The 15904-nt window shown below is 37.5% G+C and overlaps 5 protein-coding genes across 5 annotated transcripts; 3 read left to right on the forward strand and 2 right to left on the reverse strand.

Annotated features, from left to right (window-relative positions):
• Positions 1-645: 645 nt before the first annotated feature.
• Positions 646-1581, reverse strand: CBG11825 (the record flags this gene model as incomplete). Its single annotated transcript, XM_002648750.1, has 2 exons — positions 646-1145; positions 1530-1581. The coding sequence occupies 2 exons, from the start codon at positions 1579-1581 to the stop codon at positions 646-648; spliced, it is 552 nt and encodes a 183-aa protein (XP_002648796.1).
• A 1049-nt stretch (positions 1582-2630) lies between these two features.
• CBG26807 lies at positions 2631-3375 on the forward strand (the record flags this gene model as incomplete). The annotated part of the gene is made up of 3 exons (XM_045239381.1): positions 2631-2700; positions 2916-3002; positions 3305-3375. The coding sequence occupies 3 exons, from the start codon at positions 2631-2633 to the stop codon at positions 3373-3375; spliced, it is 228 nt and encodes a 75-aa protein (XP_045099215.1).
• A 7159-nt stretch (positions 3376-10534) lies between these two features.
• CBG11828 lies at positions 10535-10748 on the forward strand (the record flags this gene model as incomplete). The annotated part of the gene is made up of 2 exons (XM_002648751.1): positions 10535-10593; positions 10640-10748. 2 exons carry the CDS (start codon positions 10535-10537, stop codon positions 10746-10748), a joined length of 168 nt encoding a protein of 55 aa, XP_002648797.1.
• A 2197-nt stretch (positions 10749-12945) lies between these two features.
• On the reverse strand, positions 12946-13398 carry CBG26808 (the record flags this gene model as incomplete). Its single annotated transcript, XM_045239382.1, has 1 exon — positions 12946-13398. The coding sequence occupies one exon, from the start codon at positions 13396-13398 to the stop codon at positions 12946-12948; it is 453 nt and encodes a 150-aa protein (XP_045099216.1).
• A 1415-nt stretch (positions 13399-14813) lies between these two features.
• Positions 14814-15061, forward strand: CBG26809 (the record flags this gene model as incomplete). Its single annotated transcript, XM_045239383.1, has 2 exons — positions 14814-14882; positions 14930-15061. 2 exons carry the CDS (start codon positions 14814-14816, stop codon positions 15059-15061), a joined length of 201 nt encoding a protein of 66 aa, XP_045099217.1.
• Positions 15062-15904: the final 843 nt, after the last annotated feature.

Below are 15904 nucleotides of genomic sequence, written 5' to 3' on the forward strand. Positions count from 1 at the left end.
TTTTTTGAGTGCAAGAAAACTATTCTTAGTCTTCCTTATATGCTCAGTTCTCAGAAAATGTTTCAAATCGATTCAACTAGAACTTGTTTTTCTTTTCAACTGTTTTCAGAATATAAAGGTTTTCTTTAACAAAATGTCCCCTTTGGGGAGTTGCGCCTTTGACTGTTCGCTCTTGCTTACAGCTGAATCGAGCTGAGCTGCATTATGAAGTTTTAAAGACACACCCGGGCCGTGCAGCTTGTCTTCTGAGAGTTTAAATTTGGAAAAAAAACATTTTTATTAGGAAATTTGGATTCCAATTGCACAAATTTACATAGAGCCATATCTTGCTGGGACGATTTAGGGCGACATTCAGGTTGGGCTAAACTGAAAAAAACATCTAGTTCCTAAACTTTTTTTGGAATTTGGAATGAAAAAATACCATTGTGTTCTTAGATCAGAGAACACAACAACAAAATATTTCTAAATAATACATTCATTAAATTTTGAAAATCAGTCAGAGATGAGATAATAAAATGTCACGGGGTGAGTGCATACAAAACGGTGATTCAATTAATTATGAGAATCAAAGCTAACGGTTTCTCGTTGATGACAAAGGAACAGAAAAGTGAAGATCAGAGAAAAAACTAAATATATGTAGATATATTAATTACGCCATTTCCACTCTCCGTTCTTATAGTATGCTTCTCCAGAACACATCGATTCAAACTTCCATTCCGGTTCAGCCGTCTCCATGTCATCTTTAGTGGATTCCTCGGTTTCCAACGCTCTCTTGATATCTTCTTCACTTGCACGGATGAGCTCGAATGTCTCACGAATACAACGGGAGTAGGAGTCCCATTTCGATTGGTTTTGAGAGACCCGTTTTTTCAAAACCAACTCTTCGAGCTTTTCTTTGTGACTTTTTTCCGAGCGTTTGGCTTTTTTTACTTCCGCGGAGGCTTTTTTGTGACGTGCAATAGTTTCACCGTACTTTTTTCCGAGGTCAATGATCGCTTTCTTAATAGCCAGCGGGTCCTCCGTAGAATTGGTAGCATTTGACTGATTGCTAGTATTGTTGACGGTTCGGTCCTGTTTAGAATTCGTAGCTTTCAACTGATCGATTGTATTGGCGGCAGTTTGGACGTTAGACATGCTAGTCGTTTCTGAAAAAGTGTGATTTATTCAATTGAAATGATCCTTCGAGTAATATCTGATGAAAATATTCAGTTCCGATCGGTTTTTGGTATTTTTGAAATTAAAAAAAATTACGTTCGTAGTTGACCATTCAACAATTCCTTTTGAGAGACGTTTATAGACTCGTTTATAAATGTTGTCTGCTTCATGATGTTGATCATCTGAAAAGTTATATTTAAGATTGTTTAACGAATTTTCAATTTTGTGAAAAACTGTTGCATTTAGCAGTGTTTCTATCTTTCAGAATTTGGGTAACAGTTGCGGCTATACATGTTCTCTACATCGTGATGATGGTCATCTGAAAGAAACATATGTTCAAGGTTCTTGTGCAAATTATGATTCTGTCGTCTCACCTGTAGTTTGGACCCGGCTCACATCTGAACCACTGTTGACTGGTTTATCCATTGTTCGAAATTCCTTGAAGAATTGGTGAACACGTGTTTATTACTGCAAAATGTTCATTCAATAATCAAACGCAGTTCGCCCAAATTAAACGATTGTAAGCAGAAACGGACGTGGTAAAATTTCGTACTCAGACCGGAACACCTATAAATGAAAATTTTTCTTAGATAATGCGAATTCCACAAATTAACAACGGTGACAAAATACCAAAACGGTCACCCATATATAAAAATATTATTGAACTTATAAGGTGCTTCCAATTGACTGTAAAGCCGTAATTTACTCAATAGATTCAGGAATGGAAGACTTGGTGGTGTAAGTTGCCAAATGCGCACAGAGAAATGACTTAAGAACCAAATGGACCATTCAGCTGTTGCGAAATTCCAATAAACTTATTAGTTTAGAAAAAGAAGATTCTACGGCGGCGGAAACATGTTTGTGGCAACAAAAATACAAAGATACAGCCCGTGTTGGCATGCTGAAACCACAAAAAAACGGAAAAAAGAAAGAATAGACGGACTGCGAGTGCATAAACACAGGGCGGGGAGAGTGGCGAGGGTCAGTGGTCCGTAATGGTTTCGTTGTGTATGCACCCTATCCTCCGCGCAATCGCATACTCCAACACACACACACACACACACCAATCGGTGGTGTGTTTTTGTGTATTGCGCGCCAAATTGGGACGTGTCATTCTTTTTTTTTCGCTCGCCTGCATGGGTTTTCTCTTATGCATTTCTCTCTCCGCCGCCGCCGAGTCTTCGTTTTTTTTAAAAATTGTCAGCTGAATAAGAAATCATCGTTTCTCATGGAAACTCTGAAAATCCCCATTTTGATAGTCTGAAAAAATATAGTGTATAGTTATCCAGTGAATTCGCTCATTTTTTGTGACATTCTGCTCACATAGCGCCGTCTCTCAGTTTTATTCTTATTTTTTCCTATATCCGTTACTTTGGAAATGTTTTGTTGTCCTCTCAATCTACGAGAAATGTGAATACTCTTTTTTGCAGTACTAACTTCTTCGATATACCTTCTAACAATCAACACCAGAAACCATGGATCAGCGCCGCAAATCATTCAAAACTGTCTACAACGGGTCAGATGAGAACAGAGTCCAAACTCCAGGTAAGAAAATGCTGTAAAACCCGTAATAAAAAGGGCAGGATTGGGGTCAACAGTGTTTTAATAGAGAAAATTATTTTCCGATCTGAGTTACAAAAAAAAACCGACTTACGCGTCTCCAAAAAATTCTCAAAAACTCGTTTCTTTTTTTGAACATCACTATAGTTTGTTCACAATGTTTGAATCAAGTGTGAAGGTTTCAAATTCAACCTTTTTAGACCATCAACATCATGACTCCGACAACATGTCCAGCCGCCTTCGCGAACGCCGCTCAACCCGTTTTGGCGAGTTGTCTACTGCTAAAGGTAATTTTTTATTCAGAAACTATTTTTAAAAAATTAAAAAACGATATATACTGATCAAAAACTGACATTTTTGAACCGAAAATCACTATTCTCAAAATCATAATTTTCAACATTTGAGATTCAAAATCAACGAAATGAAACTTATTCAATTTTTCAGAGACTGCTAACACGTCTAACGTCAGAACAGTCACCAATACGATCAAACAGCCAAATACTGAATATTCTACAAAAGAGCGGCAGGCACTCAAGAGACTTATCATCGCTCTCGGAAACAAGTACGCTGAAACTATTGTGCTCCACAGGAAGGCATCGATGGAAGTCGGAAAACTCGAGAGCCAGAAAAAAGAACAAAAGAACAAAATCCTACAGTTGAAAACTTTGCAAAAAACGCATAAGCATGGAAGAAACATACACAATCGATCCTATTCGGATTCCTTCAGACGTCGTTTCCAAGAAGCGCAGAATTCTCTCGAAGCAATTGAGAAAAATCTTCAGAAGGCCCGGAAAAACAGAGAATCCACAGAAGAAGATATGGAAGAGGCGGAGGCCGAATGGAAGTTTGAAGCCATGTGCTCTGGAGAAGCATACTATGAGGACGGCAAGTGGAAATGGCGTTATTGATTAATTTTCGATTTCTACTCTATTTTATTTATGTTTCACTTTTCTATATCCACCTACTTGAAATTATATTTTTCTTTCTTACTGTCCTGTCAAAAATAAATTTCGTACAACGAATTCTTCGTGTTTCGTCTTTCGTTCTCGTTGAATATCATGGATATTTGAAAGAAAATCACACGACTCTTGCCATATTTAGGCAGATAAGAAGGGATTTTCTATGCAAGGCGAAAAATTCGAATCTATGGAATGGTTTGAACTCAAGAATCACAGTTTTGCTGTGAACGATTTTGTCTCAGTTTTTTTTTGGAGAACTTTGTAAAATTAACATTTGTGAATGAATTTAGCAAAATGATATTGTTTCTGAAAATTTGAATGTCAACGAAGTTTCGGTCAAAATATTGACTTCTCTTCGAATTTTCAAAATTGAGATGTGTCGTTCATCAAAAATAAACCAATCCGTGATCACAGACAAAAATTTTTTTTGGGAGTTATGGTCCAAAAAGTACCAAAAATGGTTGTATTCTCAAAAAATCGTAACTTTGTCAGTTTGAGTCCGATTGTTGAGATTTCAAAACCAGTATATAGACAGACAAATTTATGTTTCTTCAGTGAAAGAAAGTGCGGAAAAGTGATAGAATGGATCAAAAAGTGTGGGGTTTGAGATTGAAGTGGAAGATGAAGGATTGCGGTAGCTTCAAAAAACAAGGCAAAATTAAAGGATATGCTTTAAAAATTGGTCTTCCTCCATCTAGATAGAGCATTTTCAGCATTCGATGAACGTAGAAACTTCAGCATTGGGATAACGGTGGACTCTGGTGGCAACGACGTAGATGTCGCCAGTTTCGAAGAGCGAGCTTCCAGATGGATTGAATTTGGCTTTAATATAATCAGTTAGTTTCAGAGTCGAGTTCGTAAGAAATCTTACCAATCCCACAACCCAACTAACAAATTAGTCCACAAACTTGTCCTTTGGGTCATTAAGGTACTTGAGGAATGACGATCAGACCCGATAGCGGAATCTTTTTTCCATATCTTTTGGCAATTGCAAGACGTTTGGAGTGATAGCGTACGTCTTCAAGGACCTCTCCATTCTCTGCCCACACCTCACATCGAGTGATTTCGGAGTATTCGTAACACTGGAAGATGTAGAATATTCTAGAATCTCTCATGTTTCGGTTATTTCGAAAGCTATCGAAAAGTTTTCAACTGATCAAATGTTTATCATTTTATGCTCAATATTTTGTTGGTCAACCGTTTGGACGGTTATCGTGGGGATTGAGATACTGTACGCCGGATATCACCTTTAAACCAATGTCCTTGACATTTTTCAGTTGATAAATGTTTTATAAGTATTATAGGAACTGAGATACAGTACCCTGAATATCTTGTCGTTAAATAAGGCAAAAAATAATTTTTGTCCGGTACCGGTTCTTTTGAAGAGAATCAGGAAGTTGCGAACGAATAAATTTGGAACGTATTATCCTTTAAATTTTGTTATTTAACAACTTCTCAAAAACTTTCATGGAAACTGAGCTACACAAAAAGCAAAAACTCACTTCATCAAACAAATCACATCAGTCGCCAGGATTTACTGGCACATCAGTCCTTTCCATCTCCACCAATCCATGATCCAAAGTGTAGAACTAAAATTTTTTGGGGGTTTTGAAAATTCCAAAATATATATACAGTAACATCAGGACCTCCCTCTATTTTCACTGTTATGAAAAAACGGTGAGAGATATCAAAAATCTGTGAGCGCCATTCGTTTTTAAATTCAAAAATACCCCGGGAGCCAAAATTTGATACCCATACCTCTTCTGGTATTAGCACACGGCCCAAACACACTTTTTCAACCGTTCAATATCTTTAGGACCACCTGAGATTTTTGACGGAATTTCAACAACAATTCAATTCACAATTCAGCTGTCGCGAAAATTCCAACAATTGAAAAAAAAACAAAGACTCTGCTGCGGCGGAAACATCAGCTCACAAAAAAACAGAAGCATTTCCTCCAATATCAAAAACTAAAATTATCTATTTCATAATCGTCGAACTCGGTGGCATTATTATCAGAAAAAAAACTTATAAAAATACAAAAGCAAAAGATTAAGACTATTGGCTGGATGCAAGGATAACAACAAATTTGAGCCAGAAAAATACAAACCCACAGCTCAAGTTGGCGATCTAAATCCTCAAATGCATACCGTTGCAGAAAAAGATAGGAAAGACGAACGGGGATTGCATAAACACTGCGTGGGTACGGGGTAAAGAGAATGGCGAGGGTCAGTGGTCCGCAGAGGTTGTTGTTGTGTATGCACCCTATCCTCCGCGCAATCGCTGACACGAACACACACACAACAATGATATTGGCGGTGTGTTGGGACGTGTCATACTTGTATTTTCGCTTGCACATATTTATTTTTCAAAAAGCATTTTTCTTCTCCGCTGCCTTCGCTGCCTTTGTTTTCTTGTGAAATTGTCGCGAGTCGTTAAAGCTGAATGAAAAATCGAAATTTGGATTTTTGGTCATTTTTCTATGCGAATTTGGGCACTCACGCCACCGAGTCTTCCTTTCCTAGGTTTATTTTCAGTTTACAATGAGACTGGACCATCTTATGGGTAAAGAATGTCTTCTTTTGTATTTTCATCGTGTCTTATTTAAACTCTGAAAATCTTCATTTTGATAGTCTGAAATATTGTAGGGAATAGTTTTCCAGTAAACGCGCCCATTACAGCCATTTCATTTAGAACACATTAAAGATTTTTGAGCAGCCGGTAGCCATAGTTTTAATAGTAGAAGTGGTAACATTTCATCTTCAGATTTAGGGATTTTCGATTTTCAATTCTTACACCGTTGTTTTCATGTCCTAAGAAAAAAAAAACAATTCACAAATAACACCGTCATTTTTTTTCTTGCTTTTTCCTACGTCTGTTACTTTGGAATTGTTTTTGTTTTTTCTCACATTCTACCAAAAATTTGAATACCCTTTTTTGATAATCATAATAAAATCAGATCGACAACTAAAATTTCCAAAAACTAGAAAAAAATAAGTTAGGTAGGTTTATTTGATTATAAACTACAATTAACCAGTTTCAGAAAATACAATCAATGCAAAATGAGGCAGATAATCACAACCATACATACTCCGAATTTAACCTTTTCAGACTGTCAACATCATCACTCAAACAGCATGTCTAGCCGCCTTCGTGAACGCCGCTCGACCCGATTTGGCGAACTGTCTACTTCTAACGGTAATTTTTTTATTCAATAACTATTAAATTATGAAAATCGATCTATACTGACCAAAAACTGACATTCCCAACCCGAATCTCACCAGTCTCAAAATCATTCTTTCCATAGTTCTACAAAAGACTGACAAACACTCAAGAGACTTGCTCTTGGAAGCAAGTATGCTGAAACTATTGTGCTTCAAAAGAAGGCATCGATGGAAGTCGGAAAACTCAAGAGCCAGAAACAATAACAAGCGAAGAAAGACCAAAAGTTTAAGACTTTGCAAAAAATGCATTCGCACAGAAGAAACATTTGAAATCGTTCCTATGCGTGTTCCTTCAGAAGTCGTTTCCGAGAAGCGCAGCATTCTATCGACGCAATCAAGAAAAATCTTCAAAAGGCGTGGAAAAACAAATAATCCCCGAAAGAAGATATGGAAGAGGCGGAGGCCGAATGGAAGTTTGAAGCCATGTGCTCTGGAGAAGCATACTATGAGGACGGAGAGTGGAAATGGCGTGATTAATTGATTTTCGATTTCTACTCTATTTCATTTATTTCTCATTTCTTTTATCTACCTACCCCTGACATTGTATTCATATTTCTTACTTTACTGTCAAAATTAAATTCCGTACTGCGAATGACTCGGATTTTCGCTCACGTTAAGTAATCATGAACATATGATAGAAAATCAAACGACTCTTGCCATATTCAAGCTTAGAATAAGAATAAAATTTTTGGAACATAAGGAGAATGTCAACAATTGTTTAAATTCACGTTTCCATTTTTTGAATTTTTAGTTAACATCTAGGTTGAAATCTCGAGACTTGAAAAAAAACACTAGTTTTCTTTTCCGTCTCTATTACAGTCCATACTATCTAAGCATCAACATGTTTTGTTTTTTTTCACCATCTGGCGCCCCTTTTCTCTTCATTGCCTGTTCTTTCGATTTCAGAAGAGACGGAAAAACATTCGTTTTCTTTTCCGTCTCTATTACGACTCATACTATTTGAAAAAACCGTAATATCTAGAGACTGTAGGTTTTCAAAACTAAAAAAATTTTTCTCGTAAGGAAAATTTCAGAAAATTGTAAGAGATCAAAATTCACAAATCCGAGTACGTTCAGCTCTTCGGAATGATTCAAGTCGTTCTTTTTTTCATCGATGGAGAAATTCTTTTTTGAAACCATCATTCGACTTCACAGCGAAAAGCATCACTCATTCTGCAAAAACTGTACCGGAAGATTCTGGTCAACAAGAAGAGTGGAAAGGTAGATTAGTTCATTTTTACTACAGTTCCCAAACATTGATTTTTTACCAAAGATCAATAGAATACTTCTGCGTCTACCGCTGCTCCATCGATCCCATTTTGGAGGATGGCATTCCGAAAAAATTAATTGAAATTATTTGGAAGAATACCATCTCGTGAAGTGTCCCACTCGATCAACCACTGACCATCAAAATTGCAGAAAATATCCCATTCTTCTTTCTAAATTATTGAATTTGATGTCCAAGCTTTTTCGATTCAATTTTTGTGATCGCTAATTTTTTGCAAATCACAACATTTGTGATTGATTTATTGTATGTATACTGTGATTCTATGAACTCTGTTTTCATATCATACGCAGAAAGTGTTGATCGTCAAAATACTGAGATCATTGTTGATTCAGGAAAGTTTTGGAAGCTGGTGCACGATTCCAGTTTGACCATCTGCGATGCACGAGGAGTGAACGATCTTCAAAAAAAAGCAAAAATGAGACGAAGTTGTTCACATTAGATCTGGGATTTCTGATTCCACACCATTCCAGACTGAATTCGAAAATTCCGACATACATTGAAAATTTTTTTTCTAGGCCTGAATATGGCAAGTGTCGTTTGATTCTATCGCATGTTCATGATACTCAACGTGAGCAAACATTCGAGTGATTTGCAGCTCAAAATTTATATCTGACAGTAAAGTAAGGAATATGAATACAATATCAGGGGTAGGTAGTTACAAAAAAATGAGAAATAAATAAAATTGATGTGAGTAGAAATCGAAAATCAATTAATCACGCCATTTCCACTTTCCGTCCTCATAGTATACTTCTCCAGAGCACATGGCACTGATCGGCTACTATCTACGGCCTACTCCATAGAAGTTCCTCTGCTTTCGTCGGGATTTCCAACGAAATAAGACTGCTGGTTGTTGGACGTAAGCGGTCAGGCTCCAGATTCACACAGATCTAGAGTATCACACTTAACGATCTCGTTCCAACATCAGTCCTGCTTCCGACGACTACTTCGAAACTATTGGGTTTTCAAGCGCTACTGTACTGAGCAGTGTTGGTGAGAATCCGAGGCAGCTTCATAGCGGTAGTGTGCAGAAGAAGGAACTGCTTCTATTCACGGTGTGGCCTTTGGCGCAGTTGTCCAAGGTAACACAGATCCAAGTGAACAGGTTTCTGAGCTGACTGGCTCCGGAGTGACTGTAGCAGGAATAGCAACAGTGTTCCTGGAGAGTAGCTCAAATGTTTAAGCTGGCTGACTCCGGAGTGACTGAAGCAGAAGTCGCCGCAGTTTTCCCGGAGAGCAGCTCAGCTGTTTAGATGGCTGACTCCGGAGTGACTGAAGCAGAAGTCGCAACAGTTTTCCCGGAGAGCAGCCTTTTTATGGGTCAGGTAACTTGAAGGTAGTTGACCTGGGGAATTGATCGGCAAGGCTTCGCAGAAGCTGTCGTGTATAAGAACGAACCGCTCTGGCGAAGAGGTCTTGTCGATAAAAGGCAGACTGGCTCACGATGAGTAGTCTATTAGAAGGTTTTGGGAGAGAGAAAAAGGATAGATTTTGAGTCGAGGGAGACAGAGGGCAACACATACGTGCACCTCCCATCAAGTTCCTAACAAGAGTGAAAGAGGTGAAGAGATAAGAAGAGCAGATGACTCCATACAAGCAGAATAGGATGCAAGAATTGTAGAGTGGTGGTCATTCTTAACATGCTTTACTCGAGCAGGTGATGAGAATAAGTGGTGGGGTGTTACAAAAAATTGATAAAGGTTAACAGGTGAACATTGTGCAACAATGTGTAGGAAGAAGGGGTCGGAAGCTTCTGGAGAAGTGGTCCTCGGCTTCACTGACGTGGTTGTTGGTCAACCTGATGGCTTCCCTTTCTCTATACAGAATTACTAGTTGAGATGTATTACAACTGAAGTTCTAACCCATTTTGATTTACCGTAATTCCATTTCACTTTACCATAATTTTATTTTGATTTACCGTAATTCCATTTTGATTTACCGTAATTCCATTTCAATTTACCGTAATTTTATTTTGATTTACCGTAATTCCATTTCACTTTACCATAATTTTATTTTGATTTACCGTAATTCCTTTTTGATTTACCGTAATTCCATTTCAATTTACCGTAATTTTATTTTGATTTACCGTATTTCCATTTTGATTTACCGTATTTCCATTTTGATTTACCGTAATTCCATTTCACTTTACCGTAATTTTATTTTGATTTACCGTATTTCCATTTTGATTTACCGTATTTCCATTTTGATTTACCGTAATTCCATTTCACTTTACCGTAATTCCATTTCACTTTACCGTAATTCCATTTCACTTTACCGTAATTCCATTTCACTTTACCGTAATTCCATTTCACTTTACCGTAATTCCATTTTGACTCAGGTTCGGAACGTCGATGGCGAAGGTGAAGAAGTCGTATGCGGATCGCGCTGGAGGCTCTATCAACAGTTTGCGGTAAGTGATTTCTAGGTCCAAGCCGATCAATTTTTCAAAATTTCAGTTTCCTCTTTGACGGACGTCGCATCAATGACGAAGACACTCCAAAGACGCTCGAGATAGAGGATGACGACGTTATCGAGGTGTACCAAGAGCAGCAAGGAGGACACTAAAAATATCTTTTGATCACTTCAACATATATAATCCGAAAACAATTCTCTCCTTCTCCCTCCCTTCTCTCCTTCCCACACCACTGACATAAAAAAGTACATCCTTATCTTATCATATCCCCGACGATTTCCACGAATAGTGCCTATCTAGTTGATCCCTGTGATATCCTTCTAGAAACCGGGCTTTCTCCGTATAAAAAAAGCTCGCTTATCTTTCTACCTTTGTCACTTCTTACTATCGCTACTCATGGTCACTTATTGTTCACTTGTAAAAGTCACCTCATTACCGTCACTCAAGTCCACGAAGCCGCCGCTACCATCTCCAGAAGATCGGACATATCTTCATTCATCCCAAATTCCCTTTTTTCCCCTTTATTATTCTTTTTTATTTAAATAAATCTACTTATAATACTGAACCACCTTTGCCCATTTATAAAAAGCCCATATAGGCATTACAGTAGTGCATCGACCCAATTCAAAGGAGGACGAAGGAATAATCAGGTACGTCAAACTTGCCAAGTACGGGTATCAGCAACCCACAAACGTCTAAGACCGTTAGCTTTAATACGATAAGAATATAAGAATTAATACGTTACTACTATTTCATAGTTGGCTAGACATCTCTCATCAACTTCAGTTTTCTTCTCCTGTTTGCATATGACAAAATCTGAAAACCTCAGCCAGAATGAGTTCTAAAGTAGAATTATCTCCTCCTCAAATAAAACTAAATAATTTCGAGATTTGCATCTTTGCGATTCCTGGCTAAACACAGAGTTCTCGAAACTTCTACTGATCATCGTGTCGAGAGGTTTCAATTTATTAACAGTTTGTCTGGTTACTGTACTTTGGAAAGTCTGCAAACACAGGTTTTCTCAAAACCGATATACAAAAAAATGTTTTCTAACGTAAAATGTGTTGATAATTTGGAATTGATCACAAAAAACTCTTCTAATTGGATGCCACCCATAAGAAAACGTTCAGACCTGCTAGACCTAAAAATTGAAGACAAAGTTAGGTCTAACGGATTTTTGCTCTGAGACCGTATTCATGAACATTTTCCTCGGAAAATCGTTTTTTTTAGAAAATCAACTGAAAAGGCGTGAAAATCGAAGTCTAGGTCATTATACCAAACTTTGGCAAAGTTAGTTTTCTAGGCCACAAACTTTTATGGTTCAAATGATTAAAACATTTTCGAACGATTTTATACCTTTGTCACTTCTTACTATCGCTACTCATGGTCACTTATTGTTCACTTGTAAAAGTCACCTCATTACCGTCAATCAAGTCCACGAAGCCGCCGCTACCATCTCCAGAAGATCGGACATATCTTCATTCTTCCCAAATTCCCTTTTTTCCCCTTTATTATTCTTTTTTATTTAAATAAATCTACTTATAATACTGAACCACCCGTGCCCATTTATAAAAAGCCTATATAGGCATTACAGTAGTGCATCGACCCAATTCAGAGGAGGAAGAAGGAATAATCAGGTACGTCAAACTTGCCAAGTACGGGCATCAGCAACCCACAAACGTCCGAGACCGTTAGCTTTAAAAATGCTAACATAAGACAAGGCACGAAGTTACCGTCGAAAGACAGTACATATCGCCCCTCAGCCAAGTAAGGGAATTCGGCTCCTCAACTAGAAAACCATCTGATCACTGAAACTCAAAATCTCAAAACAAGGTTATACTAGCTATAGTCTAAGAACATCTAAGCTCGAAACGTTCTCGCATCCATTTATTTTAAACAAATCAAAAAATCCTAAAAAATTAAAAACCAACAACATAAAAAATAAGTTATGACTTCCATAACCGAATTGGTTTTCTTTTGCCCTTGGAAAATTTGTGGATTTTTGTAGAGCAGAGAACAGCAAATATGAGAAACTACGATATGAAAAAAACATGGCGAGAAATGTAAACCCTTTCTGTTAATTGATGAAGTTTTCGTGATTCAATTACCTAAATTTCGTCAGTTGATTGTTTTCTGATATCTAAACCAAAATGAGAAAATTGTCGAAATAGTAGCTTTCGATTCTACAGTAGCTACAGTACTCTATGGTACATTTGAATTCTTTCCCATCCATTGCATTTATGACCCTTCTTATTACCCACTTTTTTCTCTTTTTATGACCATTAAATGTCATATTTGTCTCTTCCCCTTTGCCCTTTACCAGCCAATCCAACACAATTCCCTTTGGGTTCAATTCCCCATACCTCCACCATGCCAAGGGAGAATGTCGACACTTCGTTTGCCAAGAAGAGTTTGCATGGAGTCCAATCCGATGAGGATGTCTGGATTCTCTTCGACACGAGGTAGGACTGCGTGGGGATCAGCGAGCAAATCATGAATCGATTCGTCCTCCATATCCACGGCGGGAATGTGCTTTGGCAGTTCTGGTACAGCGGTTAGTATGAGAGGGATCACCTTTCCATTGACTTGGAAGTGCACTTTGAAGAGTTCCGTGTGCATTGGGACAAGCTTTGGATTCGCGAACGTTTGAAGGAGGATTGAAGTGTCATCCCATGGGGCGAGGTTCAGGCTTTTGATTAAATCTCGGGAAGCGTAACTTCGGGTGCTGCCATTGTCGATGAAGGCAACTTTGGATTGTGGACGACCTTCAGAATCCATGACGGTGACACGGCGAGTGAGCATGGCGACAGACTTCTGCTGATTTGTGTCAGAATGGACGCTCTCTTTGGGAGTGACCTGGTATTCTTTGCGCTGAGATAGGCAGTTTTGGTCATGGAGATGGTGATGCCATTGGTATCAAAAATTGAACTTGAACTGCAAATTATGTTTTAACTGCAGTATCCACAACCAATGCTCAAACAAAAACATTTTGTTTCATTTCAAGGCCCACTATCTCGGTTCCCATAAAATCTGAAACATTTTTGTTGACTAATAAAATGTAGGTCATATTATCACAATGATTTATTTGATTCACAGTTTTTCGTTCACTTCCAATGGAATTGAGATAAGTAAGCTCAAAGGGGAATAAGTGGTCTTGTCTCATTTGGGATTTATTGTAGGTTCTCCGATCAGATATTTTTGACCATCTTTACGAAAACCCACCGAAAAGTTGGTTAACACCAATTAAACAATTACTATTCAGAAAAGTTACTCTGTCGTTTTTTCAAAAATTGTACTTTCGAAAAAGGGATGTTCATAAAGAGTGACATCCAAATCTGCCGGAAATATTCTATTGTGTGCTTTATCAAACATCTCTCACTATTTTCTCTTCCTAGCTGTTTTTCGAGGAGACCACGCCTCCTTATAACACCCTCGTCCTTTTCTCCCGTAGACAGACAGTTCATCTCCATTCCGTCCGGAGAGAAGGTTCTTTTGCCACTCTCGCCTTGTTTTCTTTACTTACCCACTGTCAATTGCGATTGTTCTCTTAGCAAAGGTTAATTATAGTTAATAATAAAACAAATTGCTCTCGTAAATTCAACAAAACTATAGGAGTCCCACGTCGCTACTAGAAAGTTACAAAAAAATAAATTAAAAAACGAAAAAAAATATTTCGGTATGTTTCCTGTAACTTTTCGATTTTTTGAAGCACAAAACATTATTTAAATATAAAAAAACAATGTATTCTCATTTAAGTTCTACCCGCTGAATTTTTATTAATTTTATCTAATTGAGATGAAATTGTCTCTTCTTGCTTATAATCTTTCCTGCACCCCATAATTGTCTTTTTCACACAGAACGCACATTCTGAGGGCGAAGATTAGCAATCTTTCTTCAAGGTCACCTCCCATTTGGTCACACTGTCCCATCTGTCTAGTTTTGTCTTGCATCTGATGGAAGACAAGGTAGCAGTCTCTCATTGTATCGTTTTTTGACCCATGTTTTTGGTATTCTCCTAGTCTTTTGTTTTAATCGTTTCATTTCTTGAAATGTAATTGTTTATTCTAAAATATTGCGAAATTTTCAGAACTCCAATTCCCTATCCGAACACTTCTCATAAATTTTGTCGAGACAATTACCTTCAATTTAATTAGAAAGAAAAAGCTCGTTTTTTCTTCGTTTTTTGAAACTCATTTCATATTTTACAGATTTGTGAAATGGTGCAGAGAAAAATTAAAGAAGTCGATCCTTCTAAGAAAAAGAAAGTGGGACGTCCACCAAAAAGGGTATGTTGAATTTCTCAGAAAAAAAATACTTGAAGCTTATTATTCAGAAGTTCTTCGGGCCTCCAGGATATGTTCGCCCCACAAAGAACGCGCAACCGACAGAAGCAGCTCCTTCAAATGCTCCGGCAGAAGTTGCAAGTGAAAAGCAATCGACTGAAACCACTGACGCGGAGACGTGAAAATGGATAAAATTCCATCGTAATTCTTCTGTGTTGTGATATAATTTTTATTGAAAAATTAAACAAAAATTATTGCTGAACATTTTTTTTCAGACAACGTTTGATGATTCCTATTCTTTGACATTTTGACTGATTTATTGAAAAATATTTTATTTATAATAAAACATTTATTTTGTATTGCACTTCAAATATATGTAACGTCGGTACCCTACTCTGAAGAAGTTCTTATTATAGCTCTCTGTCCTTTTGCTGAGCAGGAAAAATGACTAGAAAAAAAGTTTTGTTTTTAATTTTCTAGCAATCTTGAGGTTCAGAAGTCTTTATTCGACATTACCACGCCCTTTGAAACTCTTTTAGAATAAAGTCACAGAGCTTAAAAAAGTGTTTCTCTAAAACTGACAGTATATCTGCCAATTGAATAGAATTGCACTTTTCCAGTATTACATCTGACGACGTTAAGATCCAGTATGACCTAATAGTTTCAATCTATTGTTCTGTCACAATTATAATAGTCTCTGAATGAAGATTAAATCTAAATATAGCCTACGATTCCTGTAATCGTCTGTCAAATTATAACTGTTTGTTCCCATCTGCTCGTCTACCTCGATACAATCTCAAAGAGATTATTAATGACGTGAGAACACCCCGTTACGTTACCAGTCATTATCATAATCTTCTTAGCATCTGGTCGCGTCCATCTGGATGACAGGTGCGCAAGAAACAAAAAAGGAATGTGGCGGTTCGTGAGACAAAAGGTAGAAGAAAAATCGAGATAATGGAATTTTCGATAGGAATCAAATGATTTGAGTTTCAGGTCTATTACCGCCGAGCAGACTGTAGAGA

Source organism: Caenorhabditis briggsae (genome assembly GCF_000004555.2).
Source record: "Caenorhabditis briggsae complete genome, chrX, whole genome shotgun sequence".
In the NCBI taxonomy this organism is placed as follows: Eukaryota; Metazoa; Nematoda; class Chromadorea; order Rhabditida; family Rhabditidae; genus Caenorhabditis; species Caenorhabditis briggsae.